This window comes from Populus trichocarpa, chromosome 5, assembly GCF_000002775.5.
Source record: "Populus trichocarpa isolate Nisqually-1 chromosome 5, P.trichocarpa_v4.1, whole genome shotgun sequence".
Lineage (NCBI taxonomy): Eukaryota > Viridiplantae > Streptophyta > Magnoliopsida > Malpighiales > Salicaceae > Populus > Populus trichocarpa.
The window spans coordinates 22,114,950-22,135,214 of NC_037289.2; the positions used below are offsets into that span (position 1 = coordinate 22,114,950).

Genomic DNA, 20,265 nt, shown 5'->3' on the forward strand with positions numbered 1-20,265 from the left:
GGGGTGTAACTGCACTATTTAGAGAGCGCAATAAGAGGTGTTTGGTGGCCAAACAATAGTTTCCGCGGTAGCGTTCGATTCGTATTGGTGGCCCTTTCATCTCTAAGCAACGCGCGTGGATAGCAAGATCTGATTCAGCATAGACAATCTTTTTTTTCTTTTTCCTTCTCAATTTCAGCATCTAACTCTTTAAATCTTCAAAGCATCCTTTCAACTGTTTTTTTTCTTCCAGACATGGTCATTATTTTTTTAATTATTAATTGTTTTATTTTAAATAATTCACATAATTTTTTTAATTTCATACTTCTTTTTTTTCATATATTGGATTTTGTCCCCATTCTTTTTGTTGTTATATGTTTTGCTTGAATTGAACTTTAAAATTGATTTTTTTTAGGATTTCATCATCATTTTTTCTATTAAATATGATCCTCATTTCTTTTTATTATTATTTTTTACCTTGGTAGATTTTTATATTTATATTTTTTTTTCATCCTTTAATGTTAAATTAATTTGGAATGAAGCTTGTTGATTGAGCCCAAATTTATGATTTTATGGGTTGCAAGTTTGAGATTTTAACATAAGTTTAGGAGATTCGTCCAGATTGTTTTTATTTTTATTTTTATTTTTTAACCTCATTTTTTCTAGTCTCATCCTTTAGCATTTATTTCATTAGAGATTGGGCTTTGTTTTTCTTTTTTTTATAGGATTTTTCACTAATTTAAAAAATGATGCAGGTTATCTCGAATCTTTTTATTTGTTTTTTATTGAATTTAAATTTTTTAAAATGAATTTGTTTTTAAATTAATTTATTAGATATATGTATGAGATGCTCATTTCATGATATTTTGTCAGGCTTTAATTCGAGTCATTGCTCTTGTGGCACTTACGGTCTCTTTCAGAGTCATCGTGTAGCCTTTTATAATGATGTTAGAATCATTTCATTGATCTTTTTATAGTGATGCGATGGTGTCCACGGTGGAGTGATAGCGAGTCTAAAACGGGATTTTTTTTCTTCTCCTCATGGGTATGATATTGGCTACTAGTTTTTTATAGTTAATTATTGCCATTTTTATTCTTTATTTTATTTACTATTAACACTTTTTTTATCATATTATTAAATCAACCAAGCTCATTCAATCTAGCCAGGTCAGCGACCTAACTCTTAGATTTTTCTTTCTAATTTTAAAAATGTTGGTGTTGTCTAAACATCATTTTTACGTTAGGAAAGATTTGATATAGTTCGCAGTGTAACGCGGGTCATTTATTTACTACCTGTTTGATATTGTGGTAGCTTTCATTTCTTAAAGTATTTTTTCCAAAGTGCTTTTCGCATAAGAAAATAAAAAGGCATCGAATTGTTTTTTTATGTGCTTTTCTATGATTTTAATGTGTTGATGTCAAAATAGAAAAAAAAATCTAGAAAAAAAAATCATTTTTATTCATTTTTAATTGTTAAACAAAGGATATATAACGAGAAAAATATGGAAGAAGTACATACTTGGCAACATTAATGCTCAGAGAAAAAGAGAGAGAGTTTAATATCACACGAGGGAAGTGAGAAGTCTTTTCTTTACACTTAAATTCTCGTACATGAGAAACTTAACCCTGATCGGATCTGAAAACAAGACTGACAGAGATGAAAGTCCTTTAGGGTGACTTGCTTGAAATTGACTAAAAGTTCCCTATAGAGACTAAGTGATGCGGGCAATAGCTAAAGATAACAATTAAACAAAGAGCATAACTTTTTACAGGTGCAAGGTGCTACAGATGTGAGCCCTGAATTCAAAAGTTTATTCCATTTGAATAATAATAATGAAGTTTGCCTCATTGGGAGGTTTATAAAGCCTTAAATAAGTTAAAAATCCTACATCAACTAGGAAACAAAAACAAAAATTTGAAATCATGAATGAAAGAAACATAAAATTTGAAAATAACAATGGAAACCATAAAAATTGCAAAAACTAGGGGTCTTGACAAGAATTTTGATATTTAAAAATCTGATAGTCTGCATAGCGATGCAGTGAATACTATAAGAAAAATGGCCTCCATAAACTCACGTAAAAATTTGAGCATAATTTAATGGTTAGATTAAAAGTTATGGACCTTTTGAGCTGTTATCATAGTCTGACACGACCAAACCTCTTCTTAGGTCTATACCTATCCCACTAGTCTATAAATGCGTATCTCAGACCATCCATATAATATATTTAAGGCAGATCCTCATATAGCTATAACAAACTCACACTTGACTGCTTAGAGTCACCCGTTATCGCAGGCTCGACCAAATCATTATCCCTGAGTTAAAGAGTACTCGTCTTTGAGTTTTGTTCCTCTTCTAAATAAGAAGTCGAGTGTTGGATGTTGAGGCCATCAGAAGTCTTTGTATGACGAGGAGGACGAATCATGTAAGTATTATTATTTATCTTTTGCAACACCTCATAGAGACCTATCTTCATTTCCTTCTACTTGTTATACTTACCCACTATAAACCTGTCACGTATAAGGATCACACATACTAAATCATCAACCTCAAACATCACTCTCTTATGATGAGTATCAATTAGAGCTTTATACTTGGTATTGTTGTCGTTGATTATATGTTTGACCTATTCACAAATTCCATGCAAGTAATCTATCATACTAGTAGTTTGGATGCTCAATCGTCCAATACGAGAAATAAAAATTAGCTCTAATACTCTAGTAGGATTTTGTCCGTAGACAATCTTAAAGGGACTCAATTGAGTGGTTTGATTCTAAGACCTATTATAAGCAAACTCCACCCATGTCAATGTCGTATCCCACTATATTGGCTTATCTCTAACAAGGTTTCGTAGTAAGTTGTCGAGGTTGTGATTAACCATCTCAATTTGCCCATCTATCTAGGGGTGATAAGCATTGTTAAAATTCAGTCGAGTTCTCATCTTTCTCCACAAACTCTTCCATAAATTACTCATTAACTTGACATTATATGAGTTTCTTAGGTGGAAATAACAAGGTAGATTTCAGATCATGATGTAGCAATGATCCCCAACAATCACTCCTCGTAATTTTTTTAAAAGAAAATTAAAATCAATTTTATAAATCATCTAAAATAAAAAAAATAACAATAAAAAAATGATCAAATTTGAGAGATGAAAAAAATTAAAGTTTGATGAAATTAAAAATAATTTTTAAAATGAAATAATGTTTTCAAATTTAAAAATTCTTCACACAATTCAAGGTGAAAGAGAGAGAAAGGAAGGGAGAAAAAGAAAAACAAATTTGCGCCAAATTAGACTGAACTAACACATATGCACTGCTCAAGGAGAAAAAGAATGTTGTGACGAATCAAATAATACGGTGAAAGTACAACTAATACCACCATAGTTAGCAGCACACGCTGCCCGAATATGGCTGAATGTCTAAGGCGTATTTAGCATGTGTCAACAATTTTTTTCTTTTGTTTTTTTTGTACATAAACTAAATACCCTTATAACTAGAGAATAATAACAAAAAAAAAACCACTATAAAATTACTATCAAACCAAAAATTTAGATGGTAAGGTCAATAAAGTATTGCATTGTTCATTTGAAAATGAAATTCTTATAAAACCTCTAGAATAAACGTTTTGATTTTTAATTTTTAAGGTTAATACAGTAATTTTATTATGATTAAAAAATAAAAATAAAAGACTATATTGCTACCGAATAAAAAAAATAACGAATCAAATATTAACTTTATAAAAAGACCCTTTTTCCAGTAAAGTCCAGTTCATCTACTTTTTCAGTCGAGAATAAAAAGGTAATTTTATTATTAAAATACACAATAATAATATTAGGCATGTCTAGAATTCTTTTCCCACGGGATGAGGTTACTGTAATTATCAATATCATATCATTGTGACACAATTTTTCGTACTTTGGGTTGTCCGGCCTGACACCAGTGGTCCGGACTCTGGGGCCTCTGCGGGCGTTGGACGTTAGAAAACATAAAAGAAATGATTTTCCTTGTACCCTTGTGTGTGTGTGTGTGTGTGTGTGTGTGTTAGAGGTGAATAAATTGAAAGATCAATCCACGAATTGATGGTTGTTAGAACTTAGAGGATGGATGCACGGGAAGATTTATGAGATCACACGTGCAATTAGAAAAAAATTCAGAGGGGCTTAATTGAAAGAATTTTTTAAACACAAGGATGAAATTAAAGAGGACCCCCAAGGATAGCACAGCTCCTCGATGGAAGACCCTTTTTTATTATTGTGTTTTAAATGAAGATTGAATAAATTTTTATTTTTTAATTTAAAATTATTGTTTTATATTTTTAAATTGTTGTGATGTATTAAAATAAAAAATAATATTTAAAATATAAAAAAATATTATTTTAATATATTTTTAAAAACAACAATTACCTGCACAACCAAAATACCCGTAAATCAATCACATTACAATTTTAAATCGCAGGGACCGTTAAGTTGTGAAAAGCTTCAATGCCTCGAAGAAATACGAGCTTGTGTTGACTAAAAAAAAAAGAAAAACGAGTTTGGGGCTACGGGATTGGTCATTTGTCACTGTTACTTGTGCCTTGAAGCTGGCATCTACTTGTTTATGATTCTCAATTGGCAGTATTACAATTGATCGATGATCTAACACATGGCAGTATAGACCACGATAATTTATTTCACATTCCAGTAGAGGATGTATTTTAAAATATTTTTATTTAAAAATATATTATCATTTTTAAATTATTTTTTTAATGTTAGTATATCAAAATAATTTAAAATTAAAAAAAAACAAATTTTTTTTTTTAAAAAAATACAGGTAAGCCAAAAAAACAAACTCTACCTTTCTCTTGCTAGCAACAAGGACTCAGCCCTTGGAGTTGTTCTCTCTACATGATTACAAAAGAGCCCGTGAGCTTTTTTTATTCATTAGTTCAAATACCTATAAAGTTATCATGCTTCGGTGTCATTTGTTAGCTACGAAGGCTGTCCGTTGTTAGTTTGAATTTTGAGATTTTTTTTAATGACTAAAAATTATTTTTCTTTCTCTCATCTCTTTTTATAAATTAAAAAAAAAATTAAATTAATTTTTTTAAAAAACACATCAAAGCTTTAATAATAACATTATCAATATCATTAATTTTTTTTTACAAGACGAATTCAATAACATAAAAAAAAATCATAAACAGTAAACTAAATGGGTTATATGAATTGTCAAAATGTGTTGGGATTTACTTACCTTTGAGTTATTCATATGATTCATATTGGTCATCATTGATAATAATTTTTAATATTATTGAATTTATCTCGTTAAAATCTTTTCATATTAGTTTAATATGTTTTCAAGGTTTTTTTCTTTTTATCCTCTCCTTTCTCTTTATTAAATTCAGAGTCCATTAATTTTGTAATTTTAAAAAGTTACATACGATACCCACGAGGGACACGACTCACCAATCAAATTACAGATGTAATTTACTACTCTTTGAATTATATTATTTTTTAAAATATTTTTTACACTTTTTTTTTCTGTTCTTTCCTTCCACTACGCTAGTACAAAAATACTCGGTTTCAAGATGCAGCACGAGCCTGGTTGACTACATATTTGCGGTTTTCGGAGTGGGAACTTAGAAGACAGGACCATGCAAGAAAATCTTTAGCGATTCAGTTCAGAGAATAATATCCAGCTAAAGCAATTTCATTCAGATAAAAAATGCAAAAAAAATCAAAGTCGTTGATTCGAACGGATCAGAAAATTATATAAAAGATATACTTATCAGAAATAAATATGGATAATTAAGAGAAGATCCTCCAGACTGGGATATATTTAAAGTGTGATTGTAGTTGTTTTTTAAAATGTTTTTTAGTTAGAAATACATTAAAATAATGTTTTTTTATTTTTTAAAAAATTATTTTTGATATCAGCGCATTAAAATCATCTAAAAACACTAAAAAAATATCAATTTTTTTAAAAAATAAATGCAAAAACAAACATACTCTGTATGGTCATAAACTCTCTTACTAGTGACTCAGGTGTCATTCGACTACTCATAACTTGACCTCACTTACTGGGCACTGTACTCAAAGCCTGTTTGTGCATTTTAAAAACATTTTAAAAAAATAAATTTTTATTTTTATTTTTATTTTAATAGTTTTTAGTATTTTCAAATCGTATTGAGGTGTTAATATCAAAATTAATTTTTTAAAAATAAAAAAAATATTTTAATATATTTTCTAATAAAAAAATATTTAAAATAAAAACCACTATAAAAATCACAAAAATTAACCGGAAACAACATATCAAAACTTAGCAGAAAGTGATGTTTTATTGAGAGAAAACGATACGAGATGGCTCTGGTTTACAGGACGGGGGACCATACACATCCTTTAAGAGGACTGACCAAAAGAAAGCAATACTAAAATGTGGGAGTATTTTTTTATTGTTTTTTATTTAAAATAATTTATTACATCCATATGTATTTAATTTACTTTTCTTGCATCAAGAAAACAAATACAAAGAAATTTTTGGCATCTTTACAGTTGGCAGACAAGTTTGAACTGGATCTCAGCCATTAATTAGTATTCTTGATATTGTATTTGGCACGGAGTGAAATTGCTAATTACAACTCTGTTCAGATGACGCACCGGATCAGGACAGGTTTTAGTGAGAACAAGTTAAACTAGCAATATTATTTACAGTTCTGTATTCTTGGAAATGATGATTATTTACTATTGGACATGTACTTTATCGCAAGTCAAATATCAATAAAAAAATAAATATACATGTGTTTTTTAATATAATTTTTTTAATTATAAAATAATATGTTTATATATATAATTAAATAAATTAGTATTTGATAAATATATAACTAAGATTAATATATTTGATATCACATTATATATTAAGTTGTATCTAATATTTTTGTTTACTAGAATACATTTTTTATTTAATAAAATGATTATACGTTGTAATAAAAAATAATAAAAAATCATTAACAAAAATAAATTAAATAAAATTATAAAATCTATCTATGAAATAATAAAATATTAAATGACAAAAAAAAAAATATAAGGTAATTGGTTTTTACTGTCTTGATTTGACAGCTTTTATTTATATTTATAGAGGAGTCTGTTGCTCCACCGTGCAAAATATACAGTGAAATAATATTATTTTTAATGATAATACTACTGAAAATCAGCTATCTTATCTTTTATAAAGTCCACCCTCACAAATAAAACTCTATTTAATTAGGTGCAACTATTTAATAGTTAGTTTGATCAAGTAAAACCCTACACAATCAACTTAATCAAGACTGGTAATATGGAGATGTGATCGCAAGGTTCTCAAATTAATTTTTATCATTACATTCGAGGGTTATTTGAATGATTACCTTATCAATTGTTAAAAGAGTTAAAATAATTCAATTAATATAAAAATAAATATGAACATTAAAGGAAATGATTCTCAATTGATTTGTATTATTGTTCTTACTTTAATCTAAATACAAAAAGCTTATATACAGGTTAAGATGAAAATATTATTTTACTCTTAACAAATAAAACAAGATAAATATATTATTTAACAAAAAAAACACTAAATTTAAGTTTGATATCAATTGTAAAAAAAACATAAAATGCTAAGTATTTAAGTTCTCAAGCTCTTATTTATTGATATTCAATATTATTTTAAATATGTAGAATTTTAAATATATTAACTTTTATATTTATAGAAAGATCATGAGATTCCAATTATCTCAATAAAGTTTTTTAATTAACTAGTATACCATAAATTTTTTTATTCCTTTTTAGATAAGGATTACTACTTCCGCTAGAATTCTAACTAATATGTTACATGATGTTTTATTTTAAAAGACTCGCGAGAAAATAATATGTGATGTACCTGACTTTATAAAAATTCTGGTTTATGGTGTGTTTGATATTATATTAGTAATACTAGTTTAAAATGTTTTTTATTTAGAAATATATTAAAATAATATTTTTTATTTTTTAAAATTTATTTTTAATATTAGTAATTTTTTTTTTATTTTAAGCAAAAATAAAGAATAATTTTCAAAATTTGAGAAACACACATTTCCAAACACACTCCACCACTTATCTCTTTCCACATGTAAGAGAGTGGTAAGCACTATCGAAACTCAGTCGAGTTCCTAATTTTTCCCACTATCTCTTTTAAAATTGATTATAAAACGCTGTTGTCCTTTGCTACGGCCCCGTTTGTTTGCTGGAAAGTAGTTTTCTTTTGGAAAGTGAATTCCGGGAAAGTATTTTCCGATGTTTGGTAGTGTAATGAAAAATAAGTTGGAAAACACTTTCCAGTGTTTGGTTATGTCATGGAAAATGAGCTGGAAAATAACTTATTAATGTTTTATTTTTCTCAAGTTTATTAAAATAATGAGGAACAAATCTTACAAATTAAAAAGTTGAATGAGAATGAAATTGAAAAAAAATATAATTTCATAAATTATCTCAAATAAAATAAATAATAATCAAAATAATAGAGATCAAATCTAAAAAATTAAAAAAAATAAAAGGTGAAGAAATTAAAATAATAATAATTAACATTTCATAAATTATTTCAAATAAAATAAGTAACAATCAAAAGAATGAGGACCAAATTTGATAGATAAAAAATTTCAATAAAAAATGATAAGGAAAAAGCAAATAGCAATTATAAAAATAAGGACCAAAATTAATATAAAAATTAAATTTCAAGAGATGAAATTGAAAAATAAAAATTCAAAACAAATTATATATAGCAATCAAAAGTTTGAGGATCAAATTTGATATAATCAGCAAATAATGACATTTCTAATTTTTTCACAACTTCTGGAAAGTGTTTTCCGCCCAAATTTTCCAGGAAAACACTTTCCTGAAAACCAAGCCAAATTTTCCTTTGACTGGAAAGTGTTTTCCGTTGACCAACTTTTCTAATGGCAAACAAACACAGGAAAGTTTGGAAAGTGGTTTCCCGGAAATCACTTTCCGGAAAACAAACACAGCCAAAAGGGAAAACACTTTCCTGAAAACCAAACCAAATTCGAAAAGTGTTTCCGTTGACTGGAAAGTGTTTTTCGTTGACCGAAAAGTGTTTCCGTTGACTGGAAAATATTTTCCGTTGACCGAAAAGTGTTTCCGTTGACTGGAAAGTGTTTTCCGTTGACCAACTTTCTTAATGACAAACAAATACAGGAAAGTTTGAAAAGTGATTTCCCAAAAAGTAAATTCCGGGAAACAAACATGGCCTACGGCTGAGTCAATATTCTTGCAATGGATGGTCATTATCCAGAAGAGAACGTCTCTCCGAATTTTATTTGATGACGTAACTCTTCAATCTTTTTCCTTCTTTTCTTTTAATTTCTCACTTAAACTTATCTTATCAAGATGGCCGAAAAATGCAGTGTTTTTTAGCCAGCATTATCGTGCAAGTGTCCCCAGTCCCTTTTGTGATATGATATGATATGATATGAGTGCTGATCTACCATGGTAGAATTACAGTAGCAGGTAGAAAAAAAACTATAAGCAAAACGACATCAATTTAATCAAGTAAAATTGACCACTGACCATAAGTATATACTTCTTACTTTCCTGCTAGACGACAGCTGCTCACTGCCTGTAGATCTCTCACTAAACAGGCAAGGTTTCAATTACAAGACGGGAGTGCCACACCTAGGCAGAACTTTCATGAACTAGCCACATAAAAATAGCCAATGCCATGACTCCGAGCAACCCATGCGAATCACGTGCATTAAACAATTCAAGTTCTTTAAGTTGGAATCTTCAACTCAGCTGGCTTCCAGACCACGCCCTATTCTGACTTGTCATTGTTAGGTACCCAGAAGGCCACACCCTGCATATATATTATTTATTGACCACCTTGAGTTTGCTTCACAGGCCTCCCTTTCAACAACAATGGCCAACCTCTCTCTATCCAGCACTCTTCAGTTTCCTTTCAAACAAGACATTTTCCAATCCAGAAAATGTTCCTCTGTGCAACTTCCAAGCCAAAACTCTCAACTCGGCCGATCAAGATCCATAGATATCACAGGAAAAACATCCACCAGTGCCATACCTTGTGTCCTGTCCAAAACAAGCGAGTCGTTAACTTCCATAATCACAGAGCTCGAAAAGGAACAAGACCACGAAACCAATACGAACACCAAAGAACCAGAGCGAAAACTGGCTGATGTGTGGAGAGAAATCCAGGGTCAAGATGATTGGGTTGGCCTTCTTGACCCAATGGACCCACTCTTACGATCGGAACTAATCAGATATGGCGAGATGGCGCAAGCTTGCTACGATGCTTTCGATTTTGATCCATTCTCAAAATATTGTGGCAGCTGCAGATTTATACGTCGCAGGTTTTTGGAGTCACTAGGAATGGCACACCATGGATACGAGGTCACCAGGTACTTGTATGCCACATCAAACATCGACCTTTCGAATTTTTTCAAAAAATCTCGTTGGCCTAAAGTCTGGAGCAACAAGGCCAACTGGATTGGATACGTCGCCGTTTCTGACGATGAAACAACAAAATGTTTAGGCCGCCGTGACATTAGTATTGCGTGGAGGGGCACGGTGACACATCTAGAGTGGATTTCTGACTTAATGGACTTTCTCAAGCCAATCAATGGTAATAAAATCCCCTGCCCGGATCCGACTGTCAAAGTCGAATACGGATTCTTGGATCTTTACACGGACAAAGATGAGAATTGTCGATTTTGTAAATATTCAGCTAGAGAGCAGATTTTATCGGAGGTGAAAAGGTTAACTGAGATGTATGCCGATGAGGAAATGAGCATTACAATTACCGGGCACAGTTTAGGCAGTGCTTTGGCTATTCTAAGCGCGTACGATATTGCGGAAACGGGTTTACATGTGATGCAAGATGGCCGGGCATTGCCCGTTTCTGTGTTTTCCTTTTCAGGTCCTCGGGTCGGGAATGTGAGGTTCAAGGAAAGGATCGAGTCATTGGGGGTCAAGGTTTTGAGGGTGGTTAACGTGCAGGATATGGTGCCTAAATCACCTGGATTGTTTTTTAATGAACAAGTGCCGCCTCCGTTAATGAAGTTGGCTGAGGGGCTGCCTTGGGCTTACTCGCATGTTGGAGTGGAGCTGGCTCTGGATCACAGGAACTCACCTTTCTTGAAACAAACGAGCGACCCGGCGTGCGCCCATAACTTGGAGGCTCATTTGCATTTGCTTGATGGGTAAGTTTTTCTTCTTCTTATTCATTGTTGATGCCTGATTATGTTTTCTGGTCATCATGGTATTCTTTTTTTTTCCTTTTCCTTTTCTATCAACTCATATCAACAACATTAATATATTATCCACAGGGATTTCTTTACTGGAAGAGCCTATAAATAATTTAAATTCCTTGATTATTGACCTTTCGTGGTTTCTGATCATGAAACTTGTATAAAAACATTATGTGAAAGATGTTTTTAAAAATCAATTCAACTTCTCTATCAAATGGGACATTCACCCCTTCTCTGTTTTGTTGTTTTGTTTCTATGAAGTTAAAGTTCAATGTTGGTTGCTTTAATTTGTAATTAAATTTTACGTTTACATGATATTATTAGGTTGTCATAACGTGCCGAACCACTTCTGTTGATATTATAGGCATGCAATTTATTGTTTTAAGAACTAGGATTCGGCTGGAAGATGCATAAAAGAAGATGATATGTTAACATCATGCCCCTAGCCAATTTCTTATCTGCTTGCTTCTAGCTAGCCATTGTTAACGATTCAGGTAACTTGCCATCAATGGCGGCCACGATGATGACAAGTACTGATAGCTAGTAGCATTAAAAAGGGGACCCTTAGGATGAAAGATGTTGATTTTTTCATCTTTTCTTTTGAATGCAAGTTTCCCGATAGAGAGGGAGAGATGAAGACGCATCATGAAAAGTGTTTTGCTGAAATTAGATATTTGTTTTCTTGTTTTGAATTTTATTTTTTATAATTTGATTTAATTTAATTTTTATATTAATTTTTATTTTTATTTTTTTATTGTTATTTACTTCTTTTTTATTTTTATTAATTGAATTTATTTTATTTATAGATTTGATTCTTATTCTTTTAATTATTATTTATTTTATTTGAGATAATTTGTAATTTTTTTTTAATTTCATTTTCATTCAACTTTTAAATTTGTAAGATTTTTTTCTTATTCTTTTAATAAACTTGATAAAAATAAAATATTAATAAATTATTTTCTAACTCATTTTTTATTACATAGCTAAACATTAAAAAATATTTTTTAATTTATTTTTTATGATATTACCAAATATAAAAACATAATTTACTTTTCAGGAATTTATTTTTTAAAGAAGCCAATTAAAAAAACTATTTTTTAGCAGGCAAACAGTAATAAAAATGAAAGATTGCCGATAACAGATAGAGTGCTTCAATAATCTGAATCTGTTTTAGCCAGCTAGTCTTTCAGTGTACAATTATGAGAAACCAAAACAGTTGACTAGTAGCTAAAAAGTCAACATCGAGACAATTCATCGACCTCGAATGGACAACGTCAAAAGGGACTTCAGTTTTGAAGATGAGGCGTGTAACGTGTAGATTTTAAAGCTGTTGAATTCCAATTCTGTTCAAGTCACGTTCAGCAACTTGTTAATTTTCACACTTGAATTCGAGGTCTAACCCTTGCCAGGAATTCTAGCCTGGTAGCCTGTTAAAATCACGAGCAGCCCAACTGACCTAATTTTTACGCATTACACGTTTTCCATTCCATTAATTTCCAAGTTCTTTCCCAGTGATATATCTCATCTGGAGTAGTTGCTATTGTCTATATGTCTTGTTGTTAGTGGTGTTTTTATTTTGAATTTATCTGCAAAACGGAGAAAGTGATGATAAACAATTAACTTAGGCGAAAGTATCCTGGGAAAAAGCTGATAGATTTCACTGATTTCTGTTTGGTTTACGTGTTGCAGGTACCATGGAAAGGGGCACAGATTTGTACTAGCAAGTGGAAGGGACCCTGCGTTGGTAAACAAGGCATGTGATTTTTTGAAAGATCATCATCTGGTTCCACCAAACTGGAGGCAAGATGAGAACAAGGGTATGATAAGGAATAACGACGGTCGTTGGGTGCAACCTGAACGCCCAAAACTCGATGAACACCCTCTCGACACGCACGACCATCTCAGGAAATTAGGCCTAGCATCCGATCACTAAAAAATTCCACTTCCCTGACATACAGCAAGGCAATGGGTTGGCTGGTGTGGTTATTTTTTTAGCTATAAGTGTGTCAAGGAGGAATTTCTGGACAGCCAGCGGAGATATTGTAAAAAACAAGAAGTAAATTGGTAGTTTTAATCTATGGTTTTTTACTCTGTATACTTACTTGGAGCCGATCTTAAAATTCATTAAATTTCTAAAAAACTTATACAATGGTTTAAAACTGAATCTAATATTGTAACAAAAAAGAACTAATTAAAATGCAATGTAAAAAAAGCATGGGAGTAGTGTGTGCATGTGTTAGCTAGAAATTATATAGCTTGGTAATGGTTGGTCTGACTTTGGTTGCTTGTGACTTGACTTTTATGGCTATATATCTCTGAATATCCAGGAATGCATGTGATGTGAATTTTGCTCGGTAATGTGATGGCTATCTCTGAATATATACACCAAGATCTTGCATTTTTTTCATGAAGAAATATATACATATTATTAGTAGAGAAATTAATGTGCTATTATTATTATTATTGGCTAGCAATGGTGATCTAGTTGGCTGGCTGTTGTGCATGGTGAAAATGTTGATAATTGATAGTATCATTAACACAAAAAAAATATAAGTAAAAAATATTATTTGTATGAAAAGTTTGTGCGTAACCTTTATTAAAAACCAGAAAAAAAATACATGGAATGGCAACATAATTAAATATATTGAGGTTGGTATCGAGCTAAAATTCTAGCGACCAGACCCAAATGGATGAATTTTTTTTTAAAAAAATTATGTTCTTAATTATATATCACCGTCCATATTAATGTTTTTATTTCCTCTTATAAAGTAATTCAATTCATGTTACTTGTATAAACTACAACACATATTAATTAAAATGCGAGCATGCAGTTCATTAGACCATCACAGGTTCATGTCCATGCATGCCTGTGATTATAGTGCAGAAAGGTTAAACCTGCACAATCCTCTCCTTACTGTAAACCTTGCACTAAAAAAACTCCCTACACAACAGGATGGGTTACACAAAAAATTATAGGGTGGCGTTAATTCTTTTATTGCTATTCCCATTTCATAACCTTCATTAATATTTTTTTTATTTTTTTTATTAAACTGAAGTCAAGGATAAGATTTATAGAACTAACAAAGTAAAAATTAAACATAAAATTGTAAATCAAATTTGATCTCGTTGATTAGTCTTTTATTTTCCTTCACAACTAAATCATATTTAATTGCAAAATGGGTTTTTATATCTTTTCATTTTATTATTAATAATTTATTTAATAAAAATAACATCCCACATTAGTATTATCATGAGATCCTATTTGTATTTATTTTCTTTGGGGTGTATGATCCCTCAAATAAATCTGTATCAGGATTTATTTTATTTTTTATTAATAAAAAATAAAATAAATGGGCCGGGCTCAACTAAAATAATGAAGCTAGGCCTATGATCTAGAACGGAATGAAACGGGCACACCTAATTATTAAAATCAGGTATTACTCAACTGTCAACCCGGACAAACAACCAAATTGCTGAACTTAAAGCAGAGAACCCTAAACCTTTGAAAAAGCTTAAACCCTAGCTAGCTCCTCCCGCCTCTCCTCGCCGTCTCTACTCGTGGAAGCTGACAGCTTCATTCACCTTCTTAAGGTAAAATCGAAATCTTTACCTGATATTTGAAACCCACTCTGTTTTCCCGAGTTAATTTGCAATTCCCTTCCCCCCTTAAATCCCAAACTAGGCTTCCCATCTTGTAAATTTGATTTGTATTAAAGCTTCCGTGGCTTTACGGGTCTCTTTTGTCTTTCGAATTGTAGATCTTGCTCGAATTGTTTTAGTAAATTTAGGAGTGCATGTAGTGATGCCACCAGGAATTTACGTACAAGGGATTTCTTGGTACTTGATTTTTGTGCATTTATAATCTCATGGAATTGTTAGATATGCAGTGGTTATGATTTTGGTATTTATCGTTAAAAAGTATACATGAATTCATGTGTATGACCTCCATAGCTGAAGATAATTAATTTGTTTGAAATTTGGTTTTGTTTTGCACAATCAGGATTTATTTTACGGAAAAATGAGTTTGATATCTCAAAATGTTGGCTCAAAAAATAGAGTTAAGCGCTCAAATGCTGATGAGCCTGCTTTTTTGGGGGTGAATAATTCAAATGCTGATGCTGATGAGCCTGCTTTTTTGGGGGTGAATAATTCAAATGCTGATGAGCCTGCTTTTTTGGGGGTGCATAAAGATGATGAGGGTAGAATAGAATCTGATTTGGTCTTGTCAAAGACAAAGAAGAAACGTAAAGAAAGGGATGAGCTGCTAGAGAAGCAGTTGGAAATTGAAGAAGGAAAGGAAATGAAGAAGTTGGAGAACTTTTTGTTTGGTTCCCTATACTCTCCTGTTGAATTCGGGAAAGAGGAAGAGAAAAAGGATTCTCTTTCGTTCTTTTTGGACCGGTCTGTGGGCAGTGTAGAGCCTGGTCATGAAGAAGATGTGGAATTGATGAAGGAAAGCGATATAGAAGAGGAACGGAAAGCTGTGTGGCTTGATGAGGAAGAGGAGAAGACCAAAGTTAACATTGCTAAGGTTAATAGATTAAGGAAACTGAGGAAGGATGAGGATGAGAGTTTGATTTCTGGTTCTCAGTATGTTTCAAGGTTAAGGGCTCAGCATGCTAAGATGAATCCAGGCACTGATTGGGCCAGACTTGATTCGCAGTCTAGAAATGATGGTTTGTCCGATGATGAACTGTCCGATGAAGAAAATGGCATAGTGTTGGCTCGTGGTTACAAGAATGATAATGCTTATGATGATATTCTCCGAACTAATGAAGATCTTGTGGTGAAGAGCAGAGCAAAACTGTTGCCTGGTCTTCTTGAGTACTCAAGACTTGTGGATGCAAATGCTGAGGATCCTTCAAATGGTCCAATAAATTCGGTTCAGTTCCATCAGAATGCTCAGTTGTTACTTGCGGCTGGATTAGACCGGAGGCTTAGGTTTTTTCAGATTGATGGTAAACGGAATACCAAAATACAAAGTATATTTATTGATGATTGCCCCATTAGAAAGGCATCATTTTTACCTGATGGTTCTAAGGTTATCATAGCTGGAAGAAGAAAGTTCTTTTATAGCTTTGATTTAGTAAAAGCTAAAGTTGATAAAATTGGCCCACTTGTTGGAAGGGAGGAGAAGAGCTTGGAAGTTTTTGAGGTTTCCCCTGATTCTAGTATGATTGCTTTTGTGGGCAATGAAGGTTATATCCTTCTGGTGTCATCCAAAACAAAGGAACTAGTTGGGACTCTAAAGATGAATGGAACTGTTCGTTCATTAGCTTTTGCTGACGATGGGCAGCAATTACTGAGCCATGGAGGTGATGGGCAGGTCTACCACTGGGACTTGAGGACAAGGGCTTGCATCCACAAGGCTGTTGATGAGGGTTGTATTCATGGCACAGCTCTCTGCACTTCACCAACAAGAAATTTGTTTGCTGCTGGTTCAGACAGTGGTATAGTAAATATCTACAATAGAGATGAGTTTTTAGGTGGGAAGAAAAAACCTATCAAGACAATCGAGAATTTGACCACCAAGGTGGACTTTTTGAAATTTAATAATGATGCTCAAATATTGGCCGTTTGTTCCCACATGAAGAAGAACAGTTTAAAGTTGATACATGTCCCATCATTTACTGTCTTTTCTAACTGGCCTCCAGCAAACAGCGCCATACATTATCCCCGTTGTTTGGATTTCAGTCCTGGTGGAGGTTTCATGGCCATGGGAAATGCTGCCGGAAAAGTTCTGTTATACAAGTTGCATCATTATGACCATGCATAGAGGATATCTTAAACACTGGGATTCTTGATTCCCTTGATGTGATTTTCTTGCTGCATTTCATGAAGCTTAATTTTCTATGCTAGAAGGGCGTTCAGCAATATATCATTTTTGTCTACCAGTTGTTGTCCTGATTGAGATTCCTAGGGAATTCGCAGACGGGGAATGCATGTATTTCTGCAAAGAGCGGTATCTTTTGATCTGGCAAGGTAAGTGACCAACCATCCAAGTTTTCTGTTTTAGTGCAATTTTCAGAATCATTTGATAATTGCAAGGTCATAGTTTTTTATAGCATCAGCTGTTGCAGAAACTTTTTATGTAGAACTTTCACTTAATGATAAATTTGTTATAATGGTGAAGCCTCAAATTTTTGGATAGATGTATCATTTCATGACAGCATACCCTCCTCTCAAATGATGAATTCTGTTATTGCATGCTTGATTCGTTGCAAATGCCTTAGATGTAACTGTTTTGTTATGCATGTGATGGAGTTTTGGGTTGTGAATTTGCTCAATTTTGACAACAATTAAAGAATATCCTGCAAATGCAAATGAGGAATTCGTGTAAAATATCTCTCACAGCTCACAAGAGCAGTCTTTGCAATCACATGCACTGCACGAGATCATGCATCTTTAACTTTTCTTTGCCGATCATGTATGCTGCTATACAGAAAAAAGAGAGATCGAGGCACTATGTCTGATCCAACGGGAACAAAGAACTCATGATACAAATTTTTCTTACCTTTCAAAAGGAGTTGAATGAGTTCTTCGGGTGTATATCAACCTTGTATTCAAAAATTGGATTTGAATTTATTCTCTCTTTTAAATTCTTCAATTAATCCAAAACAATTCGTACTCAATTATTAAAATGTTATTTTTAATTATAAATTTATTGCTTCATATTGTTTTATTGGGGCATCTTAGAGAGCCAAATGAACAGCCAACAGTAAAAAACTATTTTTTATAGTTTTTCTCTCCTAATTTTGCTGCAGCTCCAAAAGGATAGTAAAATTAAGAGCGCGCACACACACACACACACATAAAATAAGATGATTTTTTACTATGAGATATTTAATTACTATGAGATATTTAACTTTTAATTCTTTGTAGAGATGATGACGAAAGAAAATCATTGTTTTTGTGCGATCTTGCATGTGTTATTTTCTTCTTCGATAGTCTTTTCAAGATTTATAGCTTTTAGATAAATCTCATCGTCAAGGATCATAACAGTTAATTATTCCTAGATGTATCAAGAGCGGTAAACTCAAGTTTTGTCAGATTCACATTATCTATATAAAAAAAGGAAAAAACTTATTAAATAATGTTGCTACCCAATTTTTGACCCATGTTTTGATAAATTTTCAGAAAAATTCAAAAATAGCGAAAAACATTGAAAACCCAAAAAATACATTTTTTATATATTTGCATCGTTTTTAGCATTTTCAGCGTCGTCTAAAAAGAATTTAAATTTTCAAAGGTCTTTCGAACGCGTTCAACTTTTAACGCGTTAATTTTAAAATCATTGATTTTCCTCATTGAGTCGACGTTGATATTGCTCGTTTTCAAAAATACAAAAAAATTAAAGAAAATCAAATTTAAAAAAAAAAAGGAAAGTTGAGGAATCAAGTTTGAGGTCCAAACAATATTTTGCGGAATTTTGAATATCAGAGGGGGAGGCAACCAGCCGCTCCCCCTGGCCCAAGACCATTGGATCCCTCTCTTTCGGCTGAAAAGCAGGAACTCAGCTCCCCACTTCTTTTCCTTTTTTCCAGCCGACAACAGGCCCTCCTCACAAGGAGGAACCCCTATTTCTTGTCATCTCCAGCTACACACCGGGGGGGAGAGGCCAGATTTTTCTTCTTCCTGACAGCCGTGGGCAGGGGCCCACGGCTCCCCAATCTCACTTCCTTCTCTCACAGAAACTATCCGCCGCTGCCCCCAGCTCTAATTTTTTTCCCCTCTCCCAGCCGGCACAAGCAGCAGCCCAGCCCTCCTAGACCCATATAGACCCAGCACCAGCTCCCACAGCACCGTTTCCCTCCAGCTTCTTCACCCAAAACCATCCTTCCATCTCCAATTTTCTGCCCACTCAAGACAGCCCCTCACCTCCTCTCTTACTCCGATCTTCACTCATCAATCGGCCATAGACCAACAACAGCCACGAATTAGCTCCCCCTTCCATAGATCCTCTCTCTCAGCTGTTCCTTTCTCCAGCCGCAGCGGCGCCTTCTTCATCCGGCAGCACCCAGCAGAGCCTTCCTTCTCCAGCTCCTCCCTCACAAATCGCCCTGCAGCCGACCTCCAGCAGCGGCAGCTTCTGCCCACAGCCTACATATCCAGCTCTCTCTCCATCCACGCCGGCCTCCAGCGAGCACCACAACAGCAGCCGCTCCTCCCCACAACAGCCAGCCACGACAGCTTCTCCTCCGATCTCCATGCCCGGCCACAGATCCACCATCAGCTAGCAGCGCCGTCCTAAGCAGAGGAGGAGATGAAATCCATAGCAGCAGACCCGAACGGGACAGATCCGGGAGAAGAACCCGAGAACAGATCTAAAATAACAAAGAAAAACAACTAAAATCAACTGCTGTGTTGCGTTTTTGGTTGATTTTGCAGGTCACTGCCGGCGAGGAAAAAAAGAGGGAAGAAGTCGATCCAGCCCCCCTGTTGATGAGTTTTTTTTCGTGGCGGCGCGTGAGTTCACGCGCCGCCAGTGGTGGTGGCGCATGCAAGGACGCGCCGCCACTGTTCTGGCTTGCAGAAGGGCTTCCCTGCAATTTCTGGAGTTTTAGGGACTGTTTTGTAATTTTTAGATTATGTTATTGTAATTTTAATGTAATTCTTTTGTTTATTTGTTTCGGAATTGTATTTTGTATTGTGGATGTAAAAGAAAAGAAAGAAAGATAAAACAATGATAAAAAAAGAGATGTGTGTGTGTGTTTGTGTATTTTTTTTATGTATGTTATTGAATTAAAGAAAAAAATGAATTTAATATTTTAATGTACAAATATCTAAAGGATAGATAAAAATCATGTTGTATTTCTCATAAAAATATAGAACATGTATCTATATATATTTTGGGAACTAATAACTGATTTATCAAAGCCTTAGAATTGTGCTAAGATTTTATTTTTAAAACACATCAAGTCTACAAAGCAGCTTACCTCAGGTAGGGTGTGTTAGGGGTGCTAATACCTTCCCTAACCACAACCAGTCCCTTACCCGTGAATCTCTGACAAGACCAG

General features: G+C 33.1%; 2 protein-coding genes across 3 annotated transcripts; both read left to right on the forward strand.

Moving 5' to 3' along the window:
• The first annotated feature begins 9,700 nt into the window (after positions 1–9,700).
• On the forward strand, positions 9,701–13,343 carry LOC7454324 (phospholipase A1-Igamma1, chloroplastic). The gene is made up of 2 exons (XM_002306782.4): positions 9,701–11,200; positions 12,938–13,343. Exons 1-2 carry the CDS (start codon positions 9,903–9,905, stop codon positions 13,179–13,181), a joined length of 1,542 nt encoding a protein of 513 aa, XP_002306818.1. The 5' UTR covers positions 9,701–9,902; the 3' UTR covers positions 13,182–13,343.
• A 1,328-nt stretch (positions 13,344–14,671) lies between these two features.
• LOC7476885 (U3 small nucleolar RNA-associated protein 18 homolog) lies at positions 14,672–17,398 on the forward strand. 2 transcript variants are annotated; one of them, XM_052453181.1, is made up of 3 exons: positions 14,672–14,839; positions 15,249–15,375; positions 15,415–17,398. In XM_052453181.1, the coding sequence occupies exons 2-3, from the start codon at positions 15,267–15,269 to the stop codon at positions 17,022–17,024; spliced, it is 1,719 nt and encodes a 572-aa protein (XP_052309141.1). In that variant the 5' UTR covers positions 14,672–14,839; positions 15,249–15,266; the 3' UTR covers positions 17,025–17,398. The 2 variants fall into 2 exon arrangements, with proteins under 2 accessions (XP_052309141.1, XP_002306819.2); XM_002306783.4 differs by having other exon boundaries at positions 15,249–17,398.
• The last annotated feature ends 2,867 nt before the right edge of the window (positions 17,399–20,265 follow it).

Coding starts and splice junctions, on each gene's coding strand:
- LOC7454324 (XM_002306782.4), top strand. CDS start 9,903: ATGGCCAACCTCTCTCTATCCAGCACTCTTCAGTTTCCTTTCAAACAA. Junction 11,201..12,937: donor CATTTGCATTTGCTTGATGG/GTAAGTTTTTCT, acceptor TACGTGTTGCAG/GTACCATGGAAAGGGGCACA.
- LOC7476885 (XM_002306783.4), top strand. CDS start 15,267: ATGAGTTTGATATCTCAAAATGTTGGCTCAAAAAATAGAGTTAAGCGC.